The sequence below is a fragment of the Gigantopelta aegis genome, chromosome 8 (assembly GCF_016097555.1).
Source record: "Gigantopelta aegis isolate Gae_Host chromosome 8, Gae_host_genome, whole genome shotgun sequence".
Taxonomy (NCBI): domain Eukaryota; kingdom Metazoa; phylum Mollusca; class Gastropoda; order Neomphalida; family Peltospiridae; genus Gigantopelta; species Gigantopelta aegis.
In genome coordinates this window covers 75,852,485-75,875,011 of record NC_054706.1, presented here as the reverse complement: position 1 = coordinate 75,875,011, position 22,527 = coordinate 75,852,485, and the positions used below count along the sequence as shown (strand labels likewise).

At 36.3% G+C, this 22,527-nt stretch overlaps 1 protein-coding gene across 1 annotated transcript; it reads right to left on the bottom strand.

Moving 5' to 3' along the window:
- Positions 1–1,602: 1,602 nt before the first annotated feature.
- Positions 1,603–22,431, bottom strand: LOC121380248 (ribosomal RNA-processing protein 7 homolog A-like). Its single transcript, XM_041509082.1, has 8 exons — positions 22,374–22,431; positions 19,131–19,270; positions 18,531–18,656; positions 16,928–17,051; positions 14,040–14,137; positions 7,068–7,214; positions 5,556–5,604; positions 1,603–1,720 (listed from the first exon to the last, which is right to left on the bottom strand). Exons 1-8 carry the CDS (start codon positions 22,420–22,422, stop codon positions 1,635–1,637), a joined length of 819 nt encoding a protein of 272 aa, XP_041365016.1. The 5' UTR covers positions 22,423–22,431; the 3' UTR covers positions 1,603–1,634.
- Between the last annotated feature and the right edge of the window lie 96 nt (positions 22,432–22,527).

Below are 22,527 nucleotides of genomic sequence, written 5' to 3'. Positions count from 1 at the left end.
TCCCGAATGTTTCAAATTCTTTTCAAATCACTGGCATGATTTTGCAAGTAAGGTTTTGATTGGTCGAATGAAAGGTCAACTGGACATGAGCTCCAACAGGATGCTGTTAGATCCACATGTAATAGTGGAGCTAATTTTAATTATATTGCACTATTCCATCAGTGAGATATACCACTATTCCATCAGTGAACTCTACCACTATTCCGCCAGTGAACTGTACCACTATTCCGCCAGTGAGATCTACCACTATTCCGCCAGTGAACTCTACCACTATTCCACCAGTGAACACCACTATTCCAGCAGCGAGCTCTACCACTATTCCATCAGTGAGAGCTACCACTATTCCATCAGTGAACTCTACCACTATTCCATCAACTAGCTCCACCAGTATTCAACCACCGAGCTCTACCACTATTCCATCAGCGAGCTCTACCACTATTCCACCAGTGAGCTCTAACACTATTCCATCAGTGAGCTCTACCAGTATTCAACCACCGAGCTCTACCACTATTCCATCAGCGAACTCTACCACTATTCCATCAGCGAGCTCTACCACTATTCCATCAGTGAGCTCTACCACTATTCCATCAGTGAGATCTACCACTATTCCATCAGCGAACTCTACCACTATTCCATCAGCGAACTCTACCACTATTCCATCAGCGAGCTCTACCACTATTCCATCAGTGAGCTCTACCACTATTTCATCAGTGAGATCTACCACTATTCCATCAGCGAACTCTACCATTATTCCATCAGTGAGCTCTACCACTATTCCATCAGCGAACTCTACCACCATTTCATCAGCGAGCTCTACCACTATTCCATCAATGAACTCTACCACTATTCCACCAGTGAGCTCGATCACTATTCCATCATTAAATCTACCACTATTCCACCAGTGAACTCTACCACTATTCCACCAGTGAACTCTTATCACTATTCCACCAGTGAACTCTACCACTATTCCTCCAGTGAGATCTACCAGTATTCCACCAGCGAACTCTATCACTATTTCACCAGCGAACTCTATCACTATTTCACCAGCGAACTCTATGACTATTCCACCAGCGAACTCTATCACTATTCCACCAGTGAACTCTATCACTATTCCACCAGTGAACTCTACCACTATTTCTCCAGTGAGATCTATCACTATTTCTCCAGTGAGATCTATCACTATTTCACCAGTGAACTCTATCACTATTCCACCAGTGAACTCTACCACTATTCCTCCAGTGAGATCTACCACTATTCCACCAGCGAACTCTATCACTATTCCATCAGGGAGATCTACCACTATTCTACCAGTGAGCTCTATCACTATTCCACCAGTGAACTCTATCACTATTCCTCCAGCGAACTCTACCACTATTCCACCAGTGAACTCTACCACTATTCCACCAGTGAACTCTATCACTATTCCACCAGTGAACTCTACCACTATTTTGCTAATGAGCTCTCTCACTATTCCACCAGTGAGCTTTCAGAAATCCTTTTGATCAGTTATTCATCTGTATTGCAGCTATATGCCAATCATAAAACATTTTCAATGGATACACAATAGACTTTGTTTTATGAACCACAGGAAAACAAGACAAATGACAATGTAAAATTGTTTATTATCGAAACAATCAATATGGACGGAATTTTCGTGAAGCTTTCATCAAAGCAATTCTTTGCTTGTCTTCTTCAAACTTTTGTCGAAGGGTAACAATTTCTGAAAATAAAAATAAAAATACAATATTATCCTGAACATTTCACTGAAACTTTCTGGACTATTGGAGTAGCCAGAAATTTGAGGTGTGATTGGGAGGTCATACCTACGCCCCCATACTACACATCCAGAATTCTATATACCCTGAACCTGCCAAAGAGAGCCACCTGAATTAATCAGCCATGTTTTTATCCTGAACAATTTTCCATGGTTTAAGTGGCCTATTTTAAACACCCTTTAGATCCCAAATTGCCCAAATATTTGCATTAAGTGGCTATAACTCTTCTTTATTTGGTACTGTTAGCATCAAGGTATCAGAAATAAGGAATCTTTACACATTCTCGGCCATCATTATCTAATTTCAGTCAGGCATCTTCACTGCGTATTAAGTAATTACATGTATGACTGTGGAATGCATCCAATTAAGTCTAAAAAAGCTAAACTTGTTCTATGTGTACTGTGGCACTATCTTTCACGAAGTAATAATTATATGGACAAACTCTTCACTGACACTATGACAGGTAACTTAAAAATATTTTAGTCCAAAGCACACTTCGTTGTCCTATTTTCGTTTTATGTACCCAAGTACATGTACTAAGGCCTAAAAAATATTATATTATCTGGTAAGCTTTGCACCGGACATCCCACACATCTGGATCCATATACTCTAGTATATGGTCAACATTTGGTCAACATTTGGTCAACATTTGGTAAAAATTTGTAAGTCTAACTCAGGACTTTTTGGTTCAAGCATTGCAGTGTATTCGACACTTCCAAGTTCAACCCAACAAGATTCTACTGTATACTGACCCACGAATAAAACAGTATTAATAACAAGAATACCACAAAATTAGGCTATTGAATGTCAAATATTTGGTAATTTTGACATATTATAGTCTTAAAGATGAAACCCGTTATTTTTCCATTGATAGCAAGCGATCTTTTATATGCATCTACAGACAGGATAGCACATACCATGGCCTTTGATACACCAGTTGTGATGCACTGGCTGGAACGAGAAATATCCCAATGGGCTCACAATGGGAATCGATCTCAAATCGACCTCGCATCAAGGGAGCGCTTTACAACTGGGCTACGTCCAGGCACAAAATTAAATGTCTTGCCTACAATAAACTTATTCGGTGTCACTGATAGTTGCATCCATAAGATATTCATCTCAATGCATGTTACCAAAAAAGAAAATAATAATCATTCTAAAAATTCAATTTAAACACATTAAAACAATTATGTCACATGCATTGTGCTTAACGTCCATAAGAACAACTATACGGCAAGTTTACTCAATCTAGGACTGGAGGTGGGCTGTAAAGGTTTTTTGAGCAGTTTCTGTTAATTTGATTTTATTTGTGATTAAATATATAATTATTAGTATTAAAAAGGCTTCTTGTCTGAAAACCTTTTACAGTGACTACATGGTTAGGAATGTTCCTTTAAATTCATCCACTAGACGTCTACAAAACCCAAACATCTAGAGTTACTAAAATACAGAAAAACTTAATTTGCAATATGGCAACATTTGTCTGGGAGAATACTGATTGCTTTACACATTAAATTACCATAATAAAAGGTAGGTGATACGCTATGTACAATATATCATCTTAGCAACATTTTTAGTAAAAAAACTAATGTTTTTATTTGATGAAAAATATTCCATCTCCATGACGAGCGAAGGACAAACTGATGGTTGAGGTAACTGACTGTCAGAGTAAATGGGCTGGAGTGTGGCTTTTCAAGCACAAATCGTACTGGGTAATATTATGAACATAAAATACTTTTATTGCATCAAATGATTTAATATATATTTTTCTAACTAATAATACAGGAAAATGTCATTTGCAATATAGCAGCATTTGTCTGGGGGTTTATTGCACATTAAATGATCATAACAACAGGTAGGTGATACATTATATTCTATATGTCATCTTAATAATGTTTTTATTCTCTACTAATGGTCTTGCTTACCTGATCAAACATATGAAGAGGCCAAGCTAATGTGTTATACAGGCCATGTGATTAGAACAAAGTGAATACTACATTGTGTGAACATACATGTACATACAAACCTGTCTAAATTGGACCCTGATAATTCCGAAATCTTGTCAAAACCGGCCAAATTTCATTAATCATGGTCCCAAATTTTCTCTTATTTACACCATGTACATGTATTAAAAACCTGATAAAACTGGAATCTGTCTATTTCAGAAACCAGATTTTGGTTCAAAAATTTAAAATCTTTAATTAATTAACCTAAACAAACCGGTATAGTGTAACCAAATTAAAAGTCAACTTAACAAAAACAAGACTACCAGAAAACAATGCTGACTGGAATTTATGCTGTGCAGCATCCAGTGTTACATCACAGGCCACTGGTTTTCACAGTCTCAGCCCAGCTTAGCAGACAGGGTAATTAATACTTGATTCTTTTCAATTGGAGTGTCTGGTGCCATGCAAATTCTTTTCATCTTCAGACAAATCTCTGATAGTGTAAAATGCTAGAAACAACTATAATTTAGAGTAAAATACACACATGACTTAATTTGTATATTTTACACTGAATATAAACAGAAAATGTTATCATTTCTGTGATAGAAATGAGAAAAACACACACTGAAGTTTGATAAGAAAGAACGAAAATGTCTTGGCCACCACAGGCCAAACATAGGCATGTGGAATTATCTGTTATTGTGCAACCTTAATTGTTGTAAAAACTAAATTACATTGAAATTTGTTGTTGTTTTTATTTATGTTTTAATTTCTGTCCATAAATAAGAAACATACATAACAAAATTGGGATATAGCGACATTATTATTTGTCCAACAGTCACATTAATTCTGCAATTCTCAAACTTGTTCGTTTACAGTTTTTATTTCAACTTATTTTCGTGACAATATCCAATTAAGGTTCAAGTACGCTGTCCTGGGCACACACCTCAGCTATCTGGGTTGTCTGTCCAGGACAGTGAGTTAGTTGTTAGTGGTTAGTGAGAGAGAAGAGGGTGTAGTGGTCTTACACCTACCCATTGAGTCATTAAAACTCGCTCTGGATGGGAGCTGGTACCAGGCTGCGAACCTTGTACCTTTCAGCCTGATGTCCAATGGCTTAACTACGACACCACCGAGGCTGCTGTTTACAGTTACGAATTTGATGCCTAACAGATCAAATAAAAATTCACCTGCTAAAATTACTAAAAATTTGCAGATGACTAGCCATTCATGGCGATAGTATGTACATGTAGTTCACATCCGAACGCACAGGTAACTTCCAGGCAATCTAAACAGCCATTCGTCTCATATTAAGTGAACAAATACTGCATCTGAGTGTGCTTAACCAACTTCCAACTTAAACAGTATACAAAATATTCTGGAGAAGATATTTTCGAATCTGGAAGAAAAAACCCTTAACCATACAACTGTTATCTTTTGAATTTAGTAGAAAAAAAGGAGTTTAAATGTTACCCTGAACTCTATAATATGAAATAAATCACACACGATAAATGTGCCACATAAGATGACTGATCACTGCAAATATAGTGGGAGACTATTTTTCATATAATATTTGCACCATTTCAATTGGAAAAATGATGTCAATCACAATATACAAAACATTTCAAACATTGGAGTTGTTAAATTAATAAAATTTAAATGGAGGTGTAGCCAAATTGTTTTTAAAAGATTTGTTTTATTCTCTTAAAACTTTTATCAGAACCTACTTCCTTACAAGTGAACATGAACGTGAACAAGTTGTACTTAGGTAATACCAATTTGTGAGAACACCTCAACACAGCTTAAGTTGCTGATTTCTAATGTCTAAACTTACGTTTTTGTTTTGTTTCTCGAACTTGAAACCTGTAGAAATTCAGAAGCTCCTGAAAGTGAAATAACATTTGTTAAACAACAGAAACGTTGAGTTTAACGGACTATCCCAAGTGTTCAACCCTACCAAGACTTCCATTTGTTCCCCCCAACAAAATAAACGCTTGTCTTGCTTCTTCCTGTTTTCAAAAACACAATCTTACCGTAACATGTTTTAAATATAAAGCATTATATGAATAAATACATTTGGAATGGCATTTGGCTGAATTAGTTCAAATTTTAATTGGCTGTTAGAAATTTGTTTTGTTGTTTTTTTGTACAGAAATATATTGGTCATAAAGATATTCATATTCTAATAAAGAAAATGTAAGTAAATTGTAACTTTAATAAAGTAAAACTATTTTGTTTGCTCTCTTCTCCATCTTAACAAGGACAACTTTATATAGATACAAACTCGAAATTGTCAGGGATGACAATGACAACCGAACTGAAAACAAAACTGAAAAAATATGTATAGTTCCATAGAAAATTGTCATCCCTGTCAATTAGAGCATCCACCATTGTGATTGGTTGAATTTCAGTTTTTAAATTTATGCCCATCCAATGGTTAGCGATTTTATAAATGGCCTTGCTACTTGCTAATTTCAAATCGAAACCACCATTGTGAACAAGTGTCAGCGTTAAAAGATTAAATATACTTGTTTAAAGCTACAATGTCTTATTTTTAGCCAATGAGATCTACTGCCGTTATTAATTTAATGAGCAGTTAACGTTTCTTCTGATTTGTGAACAACATGACCTAAGTAGTACAACCTGGCATGAAGGCAGATTTAAAATATCTACAAAATGTTTATATAGATCAATTGTTGTATGTGTAATACACTATCGAAGTGACTGAATAAAGGTACCTAACCCACGCACCCCCAAAAAAAAAAACTCCTCCGATTTGGTCGATACACATAAACAACCTAAATGACTTCCAATCTGTGGAATTCCTTTGCTTCAAGGATAACTATTATCCCAGAATTGTACAAAATGACACCTTCTACAGACTAAAGATACCGAGTTTGTAATGAAATCTGAAAACCTCAGCTTTCCTTATACAATAAGGTACTTCAAATTGATATGCTGAGCATATATCTTTTAAAAAAAGATTGAAGAGACTTCCGTTGCCCAAGTTTAAATGGTTATCATTCAGTAATTAATATACGTGTATTTTAAATTTACCATCACTTTTGACAAGAATATTTTTCAATATGTAAAGTTAAAGTTTGTTTTGTCTGATGACACCACTAGAGCACATTGACTAATTAATCATCAGCTATTGGATGTCTAACATTTGGCAATTCTGACCCGTAGTCATCAGAGGAAACCCGCTACAGTTTTCCTAATGCAGCAAGTGATCTTTTATTTACACTTTCCCACAGAACGGAAAGCACATACCATGACATTTGACCGTTGTGGCGCATTGGTTGGAACAAGAATTTTCAATACTTCTGCAGTCTATATGAGTTACCGTTTCTTTTTTCTTCTTTCTTTCGTTTGCTTTCAACCTTTTGTCGTTTGTCTCTGTTCTTCGGGCCACCTTGTTACTATGGCGATTGACAGTCATCCAGCCCTCTTCATCAGGGACTCCTTCAGTCTCCTTGGCTTTTTGTTTGTCCTAAACACAATTAAAAGCCAATCAGTCAGCTAGTGTTCTTGTTCTAAACAACAATTTAAACTCAACCAGTCAACTAGTGTTCTTGTTCTAAACAACAACTTAAACTCAATCAGTCAGCTAGTGTTCTTGTCCCAAAAAAATTAAACTCAATCAGTCAACTAGTGGTCTTGTCCCAAACAATTTAAACTCAATCAGTCAGCTAGTGTTCTTGTCCTAAACAATTTAAACTCAATCAGTCAACTAGTGTTCTTGTCCTAAACAATTTAAACTCAACCAGTCAACTAGTGTTCTTGTTCTAAACAACAACATAAACTCAATCAGTCAGCTAGTGTTCTTGTCCCAAACAATTTAAACTCAATCAGTCAACTAGTGGTCTTGTCCCAAACAATTTAAACTCAATCAGTCAGCTAGTGTTCTTGTCCCAAACAATTTAAACTCAATCAATCAGCTAGTGTTCTTGTCCTAAACAATTTAAACTCAATCAGTCAACTAGTGTTCTTATCCTAAACAATTAAAACTCAATCAGTCAACTAGTGTTCTTGTCCTAAACAACTTAAACTCAATCAGTCAACTAGTGTTCTTGTCCTAAACAATTTAAACTCAATCAGTCAACTAGTGTTCTTGTTCTAAACAACAATTTAAACTCAATCAGTCAACTAGTGTTCTTGTTCTAAACAACAATTTAAACTCAATCAGTCAACTAGTGTTCTTGTTCTAAACAACAATTTAAACTCAATCAGTCAGCTAGTGTTCTTGTCCTAAACAATTTAAACTCAATCAGTCAGCTAGTGTTCTTGTCCTAAACAACAATTAAAACTCAATCAGTCAGCTAGTGTTCTTGTTCTAAACAATTTAAACTCAATCAGTCAACTAGTGTTCTTGTCCTAAACAATTAAAACTCAAATCAGTCAACTAGTGTTCTTGTTCTAAACAACAATTTAAACTCAACCAGTCAACTAGTGTTCTTGTTCTAAACAACAACTTAAACTCAATCAGTCAGCTAGTGTTCTAAACAACAATTTAAACTCAACCAGTCAACTAGTGTTCTTGTTCTAAACAACAACTTAAACTCAATCAGTCAGCTATTGTTCTAAACAACAATTAAAACTCAATCAATCAGCTAGTGTTCTTGTTCTAAACAATTTAAACTCAATCAGTCAACTAGTGTTCTTGTGCTAAACAATTAAAACTCAAATCAGTCAACTAGTGTTCTTGTTCTAAACAACAATTTAAACTCAATCAGTCAGCTAGTGTTCTTGTTCTAAACAACAATTTAAACTCAATCAGTCAGCTAGTGTTCTTGTCCTAAACAATTTAAACTCAATCAGTCAGCTAGTGTTCTTGTTCTAAACAACAATTTAAACTCAATCAGTCAGCTAGTGTTCTTGTCCTAAACAACAATTTAAACTCAATCAGTCATCTAGTGCTATTGTTCTAAACAACAATTAAAACTCAATCAGTCAGCTAGTGTTCTTGTTCTAAACAATTTAAACTCAATCAGTCAGCTAGTGTTCTTGTCCTAAACAACAATTTAAACTCAATCAGTCAACTAGTGTTCTTGTCCTAAACAATTAAAACTCAAATCAGTCAACTAGTGTTCTTGTTCTAAACAACAATTTAAACTCAACCAGTCAACTAGTGTTCTTGTTCTAAACAACAACTTAAACTCAATCAGTCAGCTAGTGTTCTTGTCCCAAACAATTTAAACTCAATCAGTCAACTAGTGGTCTTGTCCCAAACAATTTAAACTCAATCAGTCAGCTAGTGTTCTTGTCCTAAACAATTTAAACTCAATCAGTCAACTAGTGTTCTTGTCCTAAACAATTTAAACTCAATCAGTCAGCTAGTGTTCTTGTCCTAAACAACAATTTAAACTCAATCAGTCAACTAGTGTTCTTGTCCTAAACAATTAAAACTCAAATCAGTCAACTAGTGTTCTTGTCCTAAACAATTAAAACTCAATCAGTCAACTAGTGTTCTTGTTCTAAACAACAATTTAAACTCAATCAGTCAACTAGTGTTCTTGTCCTAAACAATTAAAACTCAAATCAGTCAACTAGCGTTCTTGTTCTAAACAACAATTTAAACTCAATCAGTCAGCTAGTGTTCTTGTCCTAAACAATTTAAACTCAATCAGTCAGCTAGTGTTCTTGTCCTAAACAACAATTTAAACTCAATCAGTCAACTAGTGCTATTGTTCTAAACAACAATTAAAACTCAATCAGTCAGCTAGTGTTCTTGTTCTAAACAATTTAAACTCAATCAGTCAGCTAGTGTTCTTGTCCTAAACAACAATTTAAACTCAATCAGTCAACTAGTGTTCTTGTCCTAAACAATTAAAACTCAAATCAGTCAACTAGTGTTCTTGTTCTAAACAACAATTTAAACTCAACCAGTCAACTAGTGTTCTTGTTCTAAACAACAACTTAAACTCAATCAGTCAGCTAGTGTTCTTGTCCCAAACAATTTAAACTCAATCAGTCAACTAGTGGTCTTGTCCCAAACAATTTAAACTCAATCAGTCAGCTAGTGTTCTTGTCCTAAACAATTTAAACTCAATCAGTCAACTAGTGTTCTTGTCCTAAACAACAATTAAAACTCAATCAGTCAGCTAGTGTTCTTGTCCTAAACAATTTAAACTCAATCAGTCAACTAGTGTTCTTGTCCTAAACAACAATTTAAACTCAATCAGTCAGCTAGTGTTCTTGTCCTAAACAATTTAAACTCAATCAGTCAGCTAGTGTTCTTGTCCTAAACAATTTAATTTAAACTCAATCAGTCAAACTAGTGCTAGTGTTCTAAACAACAATTAAAACTCAATCAGTCAGCTAGTGTTCTTGTCCTAAACAATTTAAACTCAATCAGTCAGCTAGTGTTCTTGTCCTAAACAACAATTTAAACTCAATCAGTCAACTAGTGTTCTTGTCCTAAACAATTAAAACTCAAATCAGTCAACTAGTGTTCTTGTTCTAAACAACAATTTAAACTCAACCAGTCAACTAGTGTTCTTGTTCTAAACAACAACTTAAACTCAATCAGTCAGCTAGTGTTCTTGTCCCAAACAATTTAAACTCAATCAGTCAACTAGTGGTCTTGTCCCAAACAATTTAAACTCAATCAGTCAGCTAGTGTTCTTGTCCTAAACAATTTAAACTCAATCAGTCAACTAGTGTTCTTGTCCTAAACAACAATTAAAACTCAATCAGTCAGCTAGTGTTCTTGTCCTAAACAATTTAAACTCAATCAGTCAACTAGTGTTCTTGTCCTAAACAACAATTTAAACTCAATCAGTCAGCTAGTGTTCTTGTCCTAAACAATTTAAACTCAATCAGTCAGCTAGTGTTCTTGTCCTAAACAATTTAAACTCAATCAGTCAGCTAGTGTTCTTGTCCTAAACAACAATTAAAACTCAATCAGTCAGCTAGTGTTCTTGTCCTAAACAATTAAAACTCAAATCAGTCAACTAGTGTTCTTGTCCTAAACAACAATTTAAACTCAATCAGTCAGCTAGTGTTCTTGTCCTAAACAACAATTTAAACTCAATCAGTCAACTAGTGTTCTTGTCCTAAACAATTAAAACTCAAATCAGTCAACTAGTGTTCTTGTTCTAAACAACAATTTAAACTCAACCAGTCAACTAGTGTTCTTGTTCTAAACAACAACTTAAACTCAATCAGTCAGCTAGTGTTCTTGTCCCAAACAATTTAAACTCAATCAGTCAACTAGTGGTCTTGTCCCAAACAATTTAAACTCAATCAGTCAGCTAGTGTTCTTGTCCTAAACAATTTAAACTCAATCAGTCAACTAGTGTTCTTGTCCTAAACAACAATTTAAACTCAATCAGTCAGCTAGTGTTCTTGTCCTAAACAATTTAAACTCAATCAGTCAGCTAGTGTTCTTGTCCTAAACAATTTAAACTCAATCAGTCAGCTAGTGTTCTTGTCCTAAACAACAATTAAAACTCAATCAGTCAGCTAGTGTTCTTGTCCTAAACAATTAAAACTCAAATCAGTCAACTAGTGTTCTTGTTCTAAACAACAATTTAAACTCAATCAGTCAGCTAGTGTTCTTGTCCTAAACAACAATTTAAACTCAATCAGTCAACTAGTGTTCTTGTTCTAAACAACAATTAAAACTCAATCAGTCAGCTAGTGTTCTTGTCCTAAACAACAATTTAAACTCAATCAATCAATCAAATAAAAATTAATTTGCAATCACTGTTTATTTAATATTCTAAAACTGAGTATCGATCTCTGTAACTTGCATAGAAAATCACAACACGATACTGAACAGAATGTTTCCTGGTACATGTAGGTCTAAGGAGAAGACATGGGCAGCCCAGTCTCCCTCAAAATAACAGATCCTTTTTTGTCTGAAGACACAGGTATAAACATGATAATAAGTGTGTTTTCTAATGCCTACAGGTCGTGAGAGCTATTAGCTGATCCAAACAGCTGAAAGGTATTTTTACCTCATGAAACCATGAGGGAAATATCTATAGATCAAGTTTAATATTTTTAAGACAAAAATCTCAGCATGTGCGGGTGTGATGCGAATTGTCAGCTGAGACGAATTAACCAACTAACCAAGGAAAACACAAATGAAGATAACAGGTTTTTAAAATGGTGACAAAGTATCAAGTGGTAAGTGATCTGTATTTTTCAAGACATATTAATCTTTAGACTACTGGATTAATTTTTTACAAAAACCATGTTGAGTGGGTACAAGTTTATAATTTTTATTCACTTAAATCAGAGTTCGACAAATCCGCTAGCCCAATGCCCATGGCTGGTGGTTTTTAAGTTCGGGCTAGTGGGGTTTTTTCCCTCTCCCCTTATCGCTCGATTGTGGGGTTTTTTCTTCTTCTTTTTCTCTCAGCTGAATTTTTTTAAAATAAATTTGACTGTGACGTTTGTCATCGAATAATATCAACAACGCAATCAGTATATAATAATAATCCACTTGAACTAGGTCTGCAAACTGCAGTAACATGCTATCTCTACATCGTCACAGTTACAGCATGCATTGTTTACTTTTCTCTTTCAAGTTTTTGGCACAGGAAATAAGACTAATGACATGCGTGTTTTGATTGGTTGTACACATCACGTGGTAGTTAATCTCGCACATATATTTTAGGCTAAGAACTTGGAAATCACCAATCGCGATGACAGGTTAATCTCAATCAAGTAAACCCCAGTCATGCTTGAATTTCAGTGTTTGTTTTATTTATCTATTGTTTTCTAATTTAACACTTCGCTTACATGTCGGCGATCAGGAAAACAATTTACTTTAATGGTAACCGCACATGCAATGCCTATTATGTGTAGCAGTTTGGATAATGCGTCACAGCTGTCAATATAAGATAACACCTTTTTGTTCATCAATTAACAATGGATTAGATGTCGCCGTTACATTCTTTTGATATCGGTCTGACATGGGATAATGCCCTGTATTTGAGCAATTGGCATCACCGTTCCTGGCGACATGAATAGTAGGCCCTAAATGTATAACCCACTACCAAATACACTGAACCATCTATTACCGTGTGTCACACTGTCGTACCCTCATTTAAATTTAATTATTCTGATAGTGGGTTTAGATACCAACCATGAGTTTGCTCAATTATTTTCCTCAGGGGGAGGGCAAAAGCGAAAACGGGACAATGACGATGGATCATACTTGACAACAGACAAAATGCACAACATGACAAAAAACTGAAAGTTACAACATGATTTAAGTGTTTGTTTTATTTTACTGTTATACTCGTAAATGTGTAATGTTACAAAAATTATATAAAAATCCAGTTATAATTGATCAAGAATTTGGGCTAGTGCTTTATCTTGGTGGGCTAGTGGTTTTCACAAACTCACTTTTCAAAATATTTGTCATACTCTGCTTAAATGTTTTATAAATACATAAAATAAAGTTCACATTTGAATCGGTAAGTATTATTTTAGTTTTTTCATATTTTTATATTTTAGATCAGTTATTATTGATTAAAATCAGACAAAAAATCGAAAAAGACTCACTGAATATCATTAATTTACAGTCCAGTATTTATGTCTATTATTCCCGATAACAGTGGTTTTCTGACCAGATTTTTTTTTAAAACAAACTACGATTCACATCCAAATATTTGGTCATTTTCGTTGTTGGTAAAACAGTCAAATTTATTATCAAAATTAGCTGTCACAATCGGCTATCAATAGATGAAAATGACCATGACATGCCGCCATTGTTGTCAAGCGAAAATACTTGCCGAAAACCACGTTTTGAACTCGGTAATTTTCAATTGAAACAACAAACAAAAGATACCATCTTGTTAAGAAATCAAGTTTCCTGTATTATACATCCGTTTCCAGTGGGTGCCATGTGCCAAACGGTGGGAAATATGAATTGGGGAATGCACTGTATACTGTGTACAGTATGTCGACTGGTGTGACGTCGGGCGAGATATCTTGCCTGCGGTAGTCAGAAAGTTAACTGAAATTTGGCTTCTATTATGTCTGGTGCAGATTATTAAAACAAAAATTCTACAGAATAAAATGATTTGAAGACTGCTCCGGGGGGGGGGGGCTCTGTTAACTCCTCTTACCCCCTCAACCCTGGCTCATACACTTATGACTGCATGACCATAAACCTGTTATATCAATGTGAGGGATGCGAAAAACTGTACTCCTGGTCTGAACAAACAACACTTTCTCTGTAACACAAACATTTTTGAGGAGTGTAATTTTTTCCTCCTCAATTTTTTTTACTCTTGGATTTTTCAAAAACGTTGGTACCAACCATACAACGTTAGAGAAATAAAATAAAATACAGTACCTCTTCCATTGTTGCATCAAACTGCACCATGAAGGAGTCTATTTCCACCTGCATCTCATTTACATCAACAACACTCATCTCGTACACCTGAGTCCATTCTGAAATTATTACAAACTTTACAATGAACCATGAAAATTACCACTTTTCATACTGAACATAAATATAAATAAAGTTACCTCCATCTATCATACAAAGTCTGTACGTTTTAGTTCTGAACCAGTAGTATGGACATCGGATTCAGTGACCTAAGGAATTAAGAATACACTAGTCGAGACAATAAACGCTGTGCCCAAAATAACCTTGCCCAAATTAATAATAAACGCTGTGCCCAAAATAACCATGCCCAAAATAATAATAAACGCTGTGCCCAAAATAACCATGCCCAAATTAATCATAAACGCAGTGCCCAAAATATCCATTCCCAAATTAATAATAAATGTTGTACCCAAAATAACCATGCCCAAATTAATAATAAATGATGTACCCAAAATAACCATGCCCAAATTAATAATAAATGTTGTACCCAAAATAACCATGCCCAAATTAAGTACAAACATGCTGAAGTCAAAACATTTCACCTCATGATGATAAAACATGTTACCATGAGAAATAATTTTCCACTGTCATTAGACCAGTATATAGTTCAAATGAAAATTCCACAAGGACAAATGATTAATACACCAACCATGTTTATCACCTGGCCATTTATTTTCACTTGATGTGGCCATAATAAAATAAGTTGTACATTTTTATCCCTGCCCACCGTAACAATAAAAAACCCACTCTCTTTTTTGCCCACCTCCTCACCAAAACAAATGTTTGTCCTTTAAACATACATGATGCTCAATGTGCAGTATTTCCATTGTCCTCAAAATATTAAACAAAACATTTCACCTCCCCTCCTCCAACCCCATGTTGAAAAGGAGTTATATTAAAATGTAGCATTCATTTTATTATGGTCTAGATATAAAAACTATCAATGTCTATCTACACACTATTAGCAGTATTACTAGTATAACTTCATACTGAAAAGACAACATGGGAGTTTTTATATGTGCACTTTTCCACAGATAAGACAGCACATACCATGGCTTTTGATGAACCAGTTGGGGGACACTGGTTGCAATGGGAATAAACCTAAGACCAGAGAGGGTGATTAAAACTGAGACCCGCTGCTCATCAGGTGAGTGTTTTAACACTACCTACCCCCACTCAACTGAGTCAGTCCAGAGAGGGTGATTAAAACTGAGACCCGCTGCACATCAGTTGAGTGTTTTAACACTACCTGCCCCACTCAACTGAGTCAGTCCAGAGAGGGTGATTAAAACTGAGACCCGCTGCACATCAGTTGAGTGTTTTAACACTACCTGCCCCACTCAACTGAGTCAGTCCAGAGAGGGTGATTAAAACTGAGACCCGCTGCACATCAGTTGAGTGTTTTAACACTACCTACCCCCACTCAACTGAGTCAGTCCAGAGAGGGTGATTAAAACTGAGACCCGCTGCACATCAGTTGAGTGTTTTAACACTACCTACCCCCACTCAACTGAGTCAGACCAGAGAGGGTGATTAAAACTGAGACCCGCTGCACATCAGTTGAATGTTTTAACACTACCTACCCCCACTCAACTGAGTCAGACCAGAGAGGGTGATTAAAACTGAGACCCGCTGCACATCAGTCGAGTGTTTTAACACTACCTACCCCCACTCAACTGAGTCAGATTAGAGAGGGTGATTAAAACTGAGACCCGCTGCACATCAGTCGAGTGTTTTAACACTACCTACCCCCACTCAACTGAGTCAGACCAGAGAGGGTGATTAAAACTGAGACCCGCTGCACATCAGTTGAGTGTTTTAACACTACCTGCCCCTCTCAACTGAGTCAGTCCAGAGAGGGTGATTAAAACTGAGACCCGCTGCACATCAGTTGAGTGTTTTAACACTACCTGCCCCACTCAACTGAGTCAGTCCAGAGAGGGTGATTAAAACTGAGACCCGCTGCACATCAGTTGAGTGTTTTAACACTACCTGCCCCTCTCAACTGAGTCAGTCCAGAGAGGGTGATTAAAACTGAGACCCGCTGCACATCAGTTGAGTGTTTTAACACTACCTGCCCCTCTCAACTGAGTCAGTCCAGAGAGGGTGATTAAAACTGAGACCCGCTGCACATCAGTTGAGTGTTTTAACACTACCTGCCCCTCTCAACTGAGTCAGTCCAGAGAGGGTGATTAAAACTGAGACCCGCTGCACATCAGTTGAGTGTTTTAACACTACCTGCCCCTCTCAACTGAGTCAGTCCAAAGAGGGTGATTAAAACTGAGACCCGCTGCTCATCAGTTGAGTGTTTTAACACTACCTGCCCCCACTCAACTGAGGAAGGAAATGTTTTATTTAACAATGCACTCAACACATTTTATTTACGGTTATATGGCATCAGACATATGGTTATGGACCACACAGATATTGAAAGAGGAAATCCGCTGTTGCCACTTTATGGGCTACTCTTTCCTATTGGCAGCAAGGGATCTTTTATATGCACCATCTCACAGACCGGGTAGTACATACCACGTCCTTTCATACAACCAGTCGTGGTGCACTGGCTGGAATGAGAAATAGCTGTGGTATGTGTTATCCTGTCTGTGTATATAAAAGATCCCTTTATTATCCTGAGGTGCTTGCATCCTATGACTGACTCTCCTCAGTGGACCCATTCTCTGAATGGGCTTTTCCAGTTGCAGTGTCCCATGACTGATATATTAAAGACCATGGTATGTGATGTCCTGTCTCTTGGTAAGTGAGTCCCTCTAAGACTACCCGGTACATGTCAAAAATTACCAAATGTTTTTCCTCCATTAGCCAATGATTAATAAATCAAAGTTTAACCTTACTTGCCAGTCCAGTCAGCAACGGTGCTGAATCAGTCTCAAGAACAAAAGGCTTGTCAAAAGACCATTCTGTTGCCTTGGAAACGGCTTCAGGATGTTTGAACACGACATACGCCACCTTAAAGCCCTGAAAAAGAAAATAATGTACATCATATGTTACCTGGATTAGTTGCATTGTAACTGTGAAGTTTATCATATGTTACCTTGATTAGTTGCATTGTAACTGTGAAGTTTATCATATGTTACCTGGATTAGTTGCATTGTAACTGTGAAGTTTATCATATGTTACCTGGATTAGTTGCATTGTAACTGTGAAGTTTATCATATGTTACCTTGATTAGTTGCATTGTAACTGTGAAGTTTATCATGTTACCTGGATTAGTTGCATTGTAAATGTGAAGTCTATCATATGTTACCTGGATTAGTTGCACTGTAAATGTTAAGTTTATCATATGTTACCTTGATTAGTTGCATTGTAAATGTGAAGTTTATCATGTTACCTGGATTAGTTACACTGTAAATGTGAAGTTTATCATATGTTACCTTGATTAGTTGCATTGTAACTGTGAAGTTTATCATGTTACCTGGATTAGTTACACTGTAAATGTGAAGTTTATCATATGTTACCTGGATTAGTTGCACTGTAAATGTGAGGTTTATCATGTTACCTGGATTAGTTGCACTGTAACTGTGAAGTTTATCATGTTACCTGGATTAGTTGCACTGTAAATGTGAAGTTTATCATATGTTATCTTGATTAGTTGCATTATAAATGAGAAGTTTATCATATGTTACCTTGATTAGTTGCACTGTAAATGTGAAGTTTATCATATGTTACCTGGATTAGTTGCACTGTAAATGTGAAGTTTATCATATGTTACCTGGATTAGTTGCACTGTAAATTTGAAAAATATTTATGGTTCCATAAATGCAATCAATTCCAAATTTTTTACGACTATGATTTTAGTAACATTTAATAATATTTGCTATTAATAAACTGGCTTATTCACAAACCAAACCAGAAATCAGTATTCAAGAGAAGCTATCAACCTCACTCCCCATCACTCCCGAGATTAGTTCATGGAGAGTAATTGTTAGCTCGCCTTTGCATGTGAATTGATATGGCATCAATATGGTCATATCTTAAATGGCTCCTAATAATATAAGTATGGGGAGCAATTTAACACTCACCTCAGTTTGTTTTCATGGTAAAAGAGGAAAAAAGATAAAGAATTAGCTTAATGAATGCTTGTACTTCTTCGGAGGTTTTTAAAATTAAAAACATACATGGAGATAAATACTTTTACAGATATCTGGAGAAACTAACTCACCGGTTGTTCCCTGGTATGTAGAAATGAGTTTCTAGGGTAATTAAGTCAACACAAATGTTCTTTGTTATTGAGACACAAAAAGCTTTCTGGGGGGAGTAACTTACCAGTGATTCTTCTGTACGGAGAAATAACAAGCTATCAGTCGAAATAACTCACCAATGCTTCTTTGGTATGGGGAAATGACTGGCTTGTGTGTGTGTGTGTGGGGGGGGGGGGGGGGGGGGGAGGAGGTTGGGAGGAAACAACTGGTCCTGCATCAGGAGTGAATAACTCACCTGTGGTTCTTTGGTTTTGGAGAAATACTTGGAGAGGTTTTTCGGGGGAGCTCCTGATGTGGGTCTGTCATGAAGATATACACGACTGACTTGTCCACACTTTGAGAACATGTTTTTTAGACAGTCCTGAATAAACAAAAAATTAAATATTACAGTTACGTCACTTCTTCAAAACAGACACATTTATTGAATGAATGAATGTTTACTGACACCTCAACACGAAAAGAGACATTTATTGCTTTCCATCTCTATACAATTTTCTCTCCCCATCACTCATCTGAGACTAGTTAAAGAGAGTAATTTTATCTACCCTTAGCATGTAAAACATTTTTTTTTTTAAACATCATAGTACTACAAACAAATCAAATATCACTGCTCCATATCTTAAATAGCTCCTCATAATCTAAGTTGGGGAACAATTAATCACACCTCATCAAGATCTTCAAATGTATAAACTCAATTTCTAAATACCTTACTGGTGGATATTTTAGGCCATATTTTTCATCGCTAAACATTACAGGCTTAAACCAGTTATTCTATATTCAAACTGCATATATAAATATAAAACTATAATCGTAAAAGAGTGATAAACTGACTAACCTTTGTACAATATGGGGGTACATTGACAACAAAGAGAGTTTTGTTCTGTGGTTTGGACCCATCCGATTCTTTCGCTCTGTGTTGTTTTAAAAACAGATGATGTGCTACCTGGTCATCTTGCTTCACCTTCAGTGGAACAACTACAGGGAACAAATACGACTGCAAATTAGTATCAAAGAATAATATTCTTACAATCGTATTTTCAAAATCTAACCTGCAATCCAAATTGTTATGCAATTTATCCTACGATTTGTGTGGGCTACTAGTACAAATGCAAATTCCACTTGTAAGTGTAAGAAATAGAAGGAAGGAAGGAAATGGTTTATTTAATGACGCACTCAACACAGTTTATTTATGGTTATATGGTGTCAGACATATGGTTAAGGACCATACAGATATTGAGAGAGGAAACCAGGTGTTGTCACTTCACAGGCTACACTTATCGATTAGCAGCAAGGGATCTTTTATATATGCACCATCCCACAGACAGGATAGTACATACCACGGCCTTTGTTACACCAGTTGTGGAGCACTGGCTGGAACGAAAAATAGCCCAATGGATCCACCGATGTGGATCGATCCTAGACCAGCCACACATCCAGCGAGCGCTGTAACACTGAGCTACATCCCGCCCCTGTAAGAAATGGTGACGTTAATAATACATGTATTTAGAAAATCTAATAAATTCTGAAAATGTGCAACATCAAATGTGTGCTACATGTAACTAGTTTGAAAGACTTACAATTCCTGACCATAATCCTGACCTAACTCAAGCACTGCGCTAATGTTGAAGAACATGTTGCAATCATAATATCATATGTCCACAAACAAAAATAACAAACTTCTGTTATAAATAACTTAACATTTAAGTTTTTTAAGACACAGACCACTGGAATAAAGGGACTTAATGATGCAAACATGCCCAATTTGCCAGCAATTGCTGAAATTCATTAAACACAACTATGAGTAATCAACTCCTGCATTTGTCCATGGCAATCGGCAATGCTGTCGAGTTTTTAATTCACCATAGCACTTTTTTCCCTTGGGACTATATTCAGGTTTTTTTTTAATGGCATGTTTTTTGGCTGTGGACATTGTGGTTGAGAAATGACATAAAGGGAAGTGTTATGATGGCCAGTGATTACAGCTTTTAATTTGATTATTTTCAGAAAATCACAAAATTAACCACATACATGAGAATAGATAGAAAGGGGAATTACAGAACCCCTGTGACCATGGTGTAATGAACTTTTAATTATATAATGCTCCAACAAGTACATGTATCTATATCTATAGATACAGAAAAGTCAATAAAAGGCCTTTGATTGGAATGGTTGGAATGAGAAATACCCAATGGGCAAACTGACGGCAACTGATCCTGAACCGGCCACGTAACCTAACTTACAAATATTAGGGGGAACATCAGGTTAGGTCAGGTCATAGGGCTTAACATTCACATTCAGAGCAAGCTGTTGTAGCGCACACCTTTTCATGGGCGTAGGTGTCCACTTATGCCAGCTCCTTCATCCAGAACAGGAAATGTTTTGGAGTGGGTGGTACGAGGGACTGCCCGCACTGGTAAGTAGCCCGATCACGGGGCATTTGGGTGCTATTGAATTTTGTATGTCCCATAGGATTATATGCGCAAAATATAAAAAGATTGCGCATTTTTCATGAGGTAATTTGGCACATAATTTGGAATGTTTCATCAAAAAGGAATGGAGTTATAGGAGTAATTTTGACTTGTTTGCCGAATAGTTGCTCATACTGGAACCTTGCCTACTGGGTGTGTCGTGGTTTCTCTCTCATGGTTCTAGTGCACGGGGCACGTTATGTCAATACTTTTCTTAATGTGCACGGAGAGTTGCTTCCCTCTATGTAACATATTTAAAATGGCTGGGGACTTTTGACAGTTGTTGTTGGAAGATTTATTTTGTTAATAGTGACTCGAGTACTTCAATCGGGATTTAGTGAGTATTTTAAGTTATACATTTTTGAGTTGTGTATCCATTTGTTGCACTATTTAGGGTGAGAAATGTTTGAAACAAGATTAAAACCTGCTACATATAGGGTATGTAACTAGGTTCGGACTAGAAGAACCACACATTCTACATCCCTTCGGGCTACTGTGGTTACCCACCAGTTTTAGCCCCTTGGAGGGCTTGATCAATTAGGTGAAACATAAAGACAACTTGCCTTCAACTTAAATCTACGTTTTGATGATTTGACAAATGACATCCTACACTCTGTCTCGCTTGACCATGAAGCATGGGATGCAGTGAAATCATATGGAAACTAACTCGTACGAACGGAAAACTTGTATGGAAAACAAACTTGTATGTAAAAAAGAACGGTGAACTCGTATCCATGGGGATGTACGGATATGCAGATATACTTTGATATTTCTCTTAAATGTGTATTTTGACACTTGTTTATGTCACCATCAACCAACTATTTGCGTGGCAACCGCAGTTTGTGCGTCAAGGACAGTCGCCTATTTTCATGTCACCCGTGGTCACCTATATTTTGTTTCGTGCATAGGCATATGGGCACATTTTCCCCGAATGACATGTGACGTTGAGAGCATCCTTGCCTGAATGACCAGACAATTTTTGCCCGAATAGATAAATTATCACCTCCAATGTAGAAAATAAAAATAAAATTAGTTTCTTAGCCTAAAACATTATGTGCGCGATTAACTACCACATGACTTGCCTAACTAATCAAAACACGCATGTTATTAGACTTATTTCCTGCGACAGAAACCGTAAACAAGGCATGCATGTTTCGCGTTTCTCACTAGCCCGAACTTAAAAACCACTAGCCACAGATGTCAGGCTAGTGGATTTGTCGAACTCTGCATACTACAGACAAGTTGCTATACAGTATTGGATACATCAGTTTGTAATTTACATACTGCATTTTCCCCCATACGAGTTCACCGCAAGCCATGAAGCATTAGGGCCTATTAATTGCAAATGGCTTGATTCCACTGGGGAGATTCGATCTCACGACCACATAACACAACAAAAATAATGCAAATATATCATAAACATCATTTACGAAATAAAACGAATGCACGTGGGGGCGAACTGACATCCTATTTGGGGGTGAACAGACCTAGGGGCGAATTGACTGGGGGCGAACTATCTGGGGGGAAAAACGTCTGGTACCCAATAAAACAATGTACAAAGCTTATTTAAAGAAAATAGTCAATTTTAGCTTCTTCTAAGTGTGTTTTACCAGTAAAACCATTTTCAACAACATTCCCATGTGTACCGGAAACCGACATTTTGTTTTGGCGAAAATTAACTATGTGAATATATAAATGCCATTGTATAAAACATCCGGAAATACACGTATTTAAATACTAAGTTATTTAAATGTTATACATCAA

Coding starts and splice junctions, on each gene's coding strand:
- LOC121380248 (XM_041509082.1), bottom strand. CDS start 22,422: ATGTCGGTTTCCGGTACACATGGGAATGTTGTTGAAAATGGTTTTACT. Junction 17,052..18,530: donor CCAAAACCAAAGAACCACAG/GTGAGTTATTCA, acceptor TTTCTTTTTCAG/GGCTTTAAGGTGGCGTATGT. Junction 7,215..14,039: donor TTGATGCAACAATGGAAGAG/GTACTGTATTTT, acceptor AATTGTGTTTAG/GACAAACAAAAAGCCAAGGA.